The sequence below is a fragment of the Balaenoptera borealis genome, assembly GCF_965194805.1.
Source record: "Balaenoptera borealis genome assembly, chromosome: 10".
In the NCBI taxonomy this organism is placed as follows: Eukaryota; Metazoa; Chordata; class Mammalia; order Artiodactyla; family Balaenopteridae; genus Balaenoptera; species Balaenoptera borealis.
The window spans coordinates 77,580,739-77,588,247 of NC_138874.1; the positions used below are offsets into that span (position 1 = coordinate 77,580,739).

The following is a 7,509-nucleotide window of genomic DNA, read 5'->3' on the forward strand; positions in this document are numbered from 1 at the left end:
TCAGCAGGCGTGAGTGAGCTGGCAATGTTATGCTTGTCTGCTCTCACAAAGGACACAGAGAGCATACGCCTAACCTTTTAGCAGTAACACTAGAGGCCAGGCACTGGTAACCCCTTCTCCCTGACAATGCAAGTTGTTATGCCTACCTTTGTTGAAGTAGTAATACAACATCACAGGAGGATTTACTTTTCCAAATCCCCAGTCTGGAGGCCAGGAATGGGTCATCCAACTCTATATCACCTGTGCCCAGTATAGGTTATAGGAAAAAGGGCAGGTTCAGTAAATATGTGTTGATTAACTGAACAGGATGAGATAATCTTCCTTGATTTTTTCCACACCAAGGTGAGGACCATGTCACTGTTTCCATCACTCCCTCTGCTTCTCCTGATTGTGGTGACAGCATCGTGTACAGAAACAGAAAACTGTGAGAATGTCCAAAAGACCTGCCCTGTGATTGCCTGTGGTTCTCCAGGAATCAACGGCCTCCCAGGCAAAGATGGGCATGACGGTGCCAAGGGAGAAAAGGGAGAACCAGGTACAGTTTGGGCTGTTCTATCTCTGTGACTCTTTATCTTCCAAAGGAAACTGCCTGGAGATGTGAGGAGGGTAATGTCATATTAATGTAGCTTGTATTTCTCTCAACTACAAATTATAATTCAAAAGAGAGAGACAGCTCTGACTCTGGCATCCCAAACTTCCACACAGGAACTGGTGACACATGGTGGTCCTGCCAGCTCAGGAAGTTGACCCTCAAGGCAGACCATCTCATGGGACACAGGAGGCTTTCCTTCTGTGGTCATTAGAAAGAGCGGTTCAGAATGTTAGCCCTGGATCAGTGTCTCCTTTCTCCTGGGAAGGGATTGGGCATCATGCTTTTGGAGAAATAGAGCAGGAACGCAAATACTGTCACATTTCCTTTGACCTCCAACAGGTCAAGGACTCAGAGGCTTTCAGGGCCCTCCTGGAAAGGTAGGGCCTCAAGGAATGCCAGGGCCACCTGGGTTACCAGGACAAGTGGGCCAAAAAGGAGACCCTGGAGATGATTTGGGTAAGGAATTTACTTCAGCAAGGTCTAGGCTGAAGGCCCCCAGGGTCTGGCAACTCTAAGTACCATGTGGGAGATGTCCCTTCTCCTGCTGCTTCCTGGGAAGATGTCCAACTCTGCTTCCTGACCCAGCAGCCTCTAGCTTCTCTAGATTACTTAGAGCCTCAGGGGATTCCTATCAATGCCTGAATACAGACTCACAAACCCTTCAGAGCCAAACCCTCATCAGGTGCCTCCTGGAGGGGCTAAGCCTAGGCTCTCCTTCAGCTGAACAATCCACTGTGAGGCTCTGGTCCAAAAGGGATAAAATAGGTTATCTATGTGTTGGGCTTGTTATGCCTATTTTCACAACAACGGTAGATACATGGTATGCCAGTTATCTCTTACCTCATGAGAAACAAACAAAACACAGCCATTTATTTAAATCACGAATCTGTGAATCAAGTGATTTCTTTGCTGGTCTCAGCTGGACTCACTCATGTGTCTGTGGTCAACTGATGGCCAATGGTCTCACTTACATGTCTGGCTGTTGTTTGGCCATCAGCTGGAGTGATGAGCATAGCTGAGCCACAGATCTCATCCTCCAATTGACTCACCTGGGCTTATTCACATAGAGATGATTAAAGGATTTCCAAAAGAAGAAAGAGCAGAAGCTTTAAGGCCTCCTGAAGGCTTAGGACACACACATTATTGCTTCTGCCACATTCCATTGGTCAAAACAAGTTACAAGGCCCGCTCAGATTCAAGGAGTGGGGAAATAAACTCCATTTCTTAATGAGAGAAGTTGTACCACATTGAGGTCATTTTTGCCACCTACTACACATAGCTTGCCTCATGCCCTCCCCTCCTGGATAATGGGCAACTCACAAAAATCCTGGTTTACTGATTAACAGAACAAACTCAGGGAAAAACAAAACAAAAAGCAACAAAAACAAAACTTCCCCAAAGACAAAACCCTGCAATCTTTATAGTCAATATTCACCAGTTCATAATAATTCCTCAATTATTTTATTCCACAAGTTTACCCATGATAGAGCTATTTGTTTGATGAAAAAATCAATTAGTGAATAGCTTGGCGTGTGGAGTGCTATAATGCTAGGTCAACAGGGAGTGTATGTATGTGCGTGTGGGTGTGTATGCGTATGTAAAGTGTCTTTACTTACATTCAACAGATGAGTGATGTTTTGGGCTGGATGGAAATAGAGATACTTTTCCTTTATGCTTCTTTATGCTTAAAATATTTTTCATTTTCCTTCAAAGAGCAAATATCAGTATAAAAGAAACTTTTATCTTGATTTTTTTTTTTTTTTTCTAGTTTGAAAAGGTACCCTACCCCCTTGTAGTTCTAAGATGCCTTTTCAACAATGCTCTTTCACTTTGTTTTAATTTTCTAGGTAAAGCCTGGCTACTTCAGAAAGAGCAGCTCTGCGATCAGAACTGGACCAGCTCAAAAAATATAAGCCTTCTCTCTTACTTTTCAGGCAGCTTGAAGTTTGGGAAAGTGGAAGGCAACAAACATTTATTGAATACATGTAATTTTCTAGTACCTGGATAGGTGTTTTTCATATTCTGACTTCATGAAATCCTCACAACAACCTTTTGGTAGAAACGGAAGCAAAGGAAAATTACATAATTTGCTCAAATGCACAGAGCTAATAAGTGGCAGAGGCAGTTTATAAATTGAAGTCAGTCTGATACCAGAGACCCTGATCCTGTATCTTTACTATCAGTGTACATATGTGTCACTGAAAATGGGACCTATGCCTCTTTCCCTTTGTTATGCTGTTGCTGAGAACTGGCAATGAGGCTTAACCTGTTTCCTGGCCTAGGACAAATATTCTCAGACATTTAAATTTATTTTTAAGTTAATATTGGGGTAAAACTTAGAATTCCAATTATATGTATTCTAGAACTCTGGTCCAAAAAGACAAAGGCCTTTGTTCCATTCTGTTTCTTCAGATTAGGGCTGCTAGATTTAACAAAGAAAAATATAGGACACCCAGTTAAACTTGAATTTCAGGTAAACAACAACAAATTTTTTTTTAGTATAAGTATGTCCTAAAAATTGCATGTGAGACACTTATACTAAAAAGAATTTCATTGTTTATCTATAATTCAAATATAACTGGATGTATTGTATTTTATGTGGCAACTCCACTGTAGAAGGCTTTATGAAGAAAAATATCTTGAGCTGGACTTAGAGACAAGCTGGTGTCACCTATATTTTCCCATTTTAGGGCTGATCTTCTCTTTGGGCAAAAAAGTTGGGAAAAAGTTTTATTTTACCAATGGTGAAAAGATGACCTTTGATGAAGTGAAGACTCTGTGTGCCCAGTTCCAGGCCTCTGGAACTTCGTGGCCATCCCTACGAACGCTGAAGAAAACAAGGCCATCCAGGATATAGCCAGTGGAGAGGCCTTCCTGGGCATCACAAATGAGGAGACTGACGGCCAGTCTGTGGATCTGACAGGAAAGAGGGTGACCTATCAAAATTGGCATGATGGTGAGCGCAATAACGTTGGTTCTGAGGAACACTGTGTGACACTCCTGGTGGACGGCACATGGAATGACATCACCTGTTCTGCCTCCTTTTTGGCTGTCTGCGAATACTCTGCCTGAGGGACCGTGACCCTCAGGCCCTCCTGTCCCTTTGCTCATCTCATAGGTCGACAGTCTGGTTTGAAAGATAAATCTATATCAATTTTCCATACCCAGTATTGAGTTGCCCCTTTGAGGGGAATCAGAGACAATGAGAAGAATGGATTGAGAATGATGAGATGTGGAAGTGAAAAGTGAGAAGAGACTGATAGTGGTCTAAGAGTTTCTGGTTCAGACCCAATCACTAATAATAATCACTAACAACAATAACTACAAAATAATAATAGTAATAATAGCAGCAGCAGTACTAGTAGTACTAATAACAAATTTTTAAATGTTTACTATGAGTTAGGCCCTACATTATGTGTAGTGCATTAATTATCTAATTTAATTAGGCTGTTAATTTTTGTTTGAGTAGTGTTATCTAAGGTACAAAACTAAAATGGATTGATTTTTCCATTTACTCTAAACACTTGTGTTCTGTTGAGCCTTTCTTTCTCTTTGGGTCGAGAGCTCCCCTAAATGACATCTTCCCAGCCTAATTCCATAGCTTTTCTGCCAGTCTCAGGTATTTAATAGGATCGATCCCTGATCAGGGAACTAGATCCCACATGCCGCAACTAAGAGTTTACATGCCACAACTAAAGATCCCGCATGCTGCAACTAAAGATCCCACGTGCTGCAACTAAAAAAAAAAAAGAGATCCCGCATGCCACAACAAAGATTCCTAACTCAGCAACGAAGATCCCGTGTGCTGCACCTAAGACCCGTCACGGCCAAATAAATAAATCAATAAAATAAATATTAAAAAAAAAAAGAATACATCTGAGAGGACCCCTAGTCCTACCTTCTCTCTGCCCGCTGCCTGACTCTTTCTTTACTATGTTTACAGGAAAGATAGCATTTGGATAATATAAAAAATATGTTCAGACTTCTTGTTTCAGCTCCAATATGTGATGGATTTGAAAGTCAAACCCCCCATTCTCATAACAACAGCAAAAAAAGCTAAACAAACTTAAAATAAACGACTTTTCTTAGACCCTTCAGAGAATTGAGTTCACAAGGCAAACTGTCTAAAGATGAAGTCCCTATCCCCCTGTAGTAATTCAAGACTGAAAATTTTATTTTAATTTTTCCTGATGATCCCATTTTTCATTTTCTGATTCTGCTCAGGCTGAGCCAGAAGGGTGTCACTGACATCTTGTGGAGCCTGAGCCCTTCTTCAGCAGACCAGCCTAGACCACCTGCCCTTTAAGTGGATGTGGCTCCTCCAGCCCCTGTAAGTCAGGACTCGTGACAGTCCAAACCGCCGTCCCACTCCCACTCCACAATTCCATGCTTTGAGGGGTTGGAATGACTTATAAAAAGGTCACAAGCCACATCCATGAATATGAAAGAACTCCACATAGAAGCAGCAACTGGCGCAGAAGTATACAAAAAACAGAAAAGAAAAACCCTCTCAAACCCATTTTCACCATGGTGACAATCAGTGACAGTGCTTAGGCCACACTGAATTTAAACACATTTGGGGAAATTTTCCCATTTTTCTGTCATTTTTATCAGAGTTCCTATTTCTCAGGGACAAAGCTTCAAATACTGCCTTTTCTCTCAGGGAGTGGCTTTTGAGATGCTGTAACATTTGAGAAAAGTTAACATGTTAGGTCCTGAGATCCTAGCCTTTATTTTCCTGTGACCACACCCTCCCTGTATAACCCTTCACCCATATTTGAAATCTCCTAATCTCAACTTTCTCTTTTCAGTGCAAAATGTGGCATGGGGTCTTCCCGTGAGCAGCCTCTACTCCCTCTAGAGGGCAGGACATCCCACACAAAACATGGGGCAACCCTCCCAGTAGAGTTCATGGCTTCATCCTTAGATGCAATGGCCGCCTTTCTCTCAGTTCCCACCTTGCAGATCCCATACCTACCACAGCCCGGTGCCTTGGAACCACTGCTGCTCCCTCCCCTTCCATTATGCTCTAAGCCTGTGAGGCCTCTCACCTTGGTGAGGCTCCCTTGAGTCCATGCTGGTGTCTGCTGGACAATTATTCTCAGGGACCTGAACTGTTATTGCCGCTGTGGAGGCTTCTGAAGCCTGTGCTTCCAGAGCCCTTGGGGAGGACCTGCAAGCTTTCTGCCGTGGGATCTCTCCAAATCTGCTGTCTTACAGCTTATCAAAGCCTCATTTGACATCAGAAATGTTCTTTTCTGTCATATTGTTTTCTGTTTGCATTTTTTCCCTCTCTCTCTTTCCCTCATCTCCCTCTCTCCTGTTTAAGTTTTATTGCATAATACCTGAAAAGAATCCTGGTTTATACTGAACAGATACTCTCTGTGACTTGGGGTTAGGCAAACTTTCTTAGAAAGATCAGAGAAATCAATAATCATTAAAGGAAAACATGATAAATTCCATCTCATCAAAATTAAAGGTTAATTTAATTTCTCAAAAATTAAGAAAACATATAAGTACAGCATGGCCTGGAGAAAATATCTGCAAAACATATATCTCAAAGAATACCCAGAATACAGAAACAACTCCTACAACTCAATAATGAAAAAAGCAAAAATGGCGGGGTGCTCAGGGACCAAAGGGTAAGAAATGAAGCCAAGGACAGGATGTTCTTTGTGTCCTCGGCCAGTGATTCCCATTCCCTGATGTTGTGAGTTGAATTGTGTCCCCCAAAAAGACATGTTCAAGTCCTAACCCCCGGACCTATGTATGTAACCTTATTTGGAAAATAGGTCTTTGCAGATGTAATAAAGTTAGGATGAGGCAATACTTGATTAGGGTGGGCCCCAATCCACTGACTGGTCTCTTTATAAGGAGAGAAAATTTGGGGCATAGAGAAACAGACACACACAAGGGAGAATGTCATGTGACAACAGGGGATAGAGTGATACATCTACAAGCTAAAGAATGCCAAGGATTGCTAACAACCATTAGAAACTAGAAAAGAGGCATGGAAGAGATTCTTCCTCAGCACCTACAGAAGGAACCAGTCCTACCAATGCCTTGACTTCAGACTTCTAGCCTCTAGAACTGTGAGAGAAGAAATTTCTGTTGTTTTAAGCTACCCACTTTATGTAATTTATTACATAACCCTAGGAAACTAATACACCTAGCAACTCAGGATACTTCTAGTGTCAACATGACAGTAGACTGGAGTGTTACCTGGTGAACAGCATCCTGAGTTTCAATCTTCTGGTGGGAGAGAGGGAGGGAGGGACAGAGAGAAAGAGAGAAAGAGAGAGAGAGAGAGAGAGAGAGAGAGAGAGAGAGAGAGAGAACACTGAGATATTCAGTGAGTTATTTATCTTTGTCATATGGCAGGAGACTCTGTCAGATGCTTTCCAGGACCTCCAGAAACAGTCACCCCTGGGCCTGGGCTCACAGGTCTGACCACAGTCAGGGTACCTCCCTACCTGGGGATTCATGAGAAGGGAGTGAGTTACTGGAGACCATGTGATTCAAGGGCTAGGACCTGCCAGTGCCCACCAGGATAATGGTGGCTTTGACTTTGACCCCACATGAGGATGTTTTCATAGGACTAAAGGTCTGGACGAGAAGCTGCAGGTGACCCTCAGGCAAACCTTAGGCTTTTAACAAGAGGTGAAGGGAAGCTCTGGGGTCCAGGGAGTCCATGTAGCCCACAGCAGGACTCGGCCACTGCAAACAGAGTAGGTAGTGGGGAGTCCACTGGGAGAGGACCAGGAAAGAGCCAGAGGTGTTCACAGTTTGGATGCCACATAATTTAAATCTTTATAAAGGAAAGAATCAGGAAGGGACAAAAAGTGAGAAAAATTCTATCTCAGCAGAGGTAGAAGAGGTTTCTGAGCACCTATTATGTATCACATTTTGTCCTCAGG

General features: G+C 42.6%; 1 protein-coding gene across 1 annotated transcript; it reads left to right on the plus strand.

The window, feature by feature from the left end:
• Nucleotides 1-315: 315 nt before the first annotated feature.
• MBL2 (mannose binding lectin 2) lies at nt 316-6,899 on the plus strand. Its single transcript, XM_082407098.1, is given in 6 exon segments — nt 316-535; nt 932-1,048; nt 2,440-2,442; nt 2,445-2,501; nt 3,283-3,398; nt 3,401-6,899. Coding segments are annotated over 6 exon segments (741 nt in total). The 5' UTR covers nt 316-351; the 3' UTR covers nt 3,665-6,899.
• The last annotated feature ends 610 nt before the right edge of the window (nt 6,900-7,509 follow it).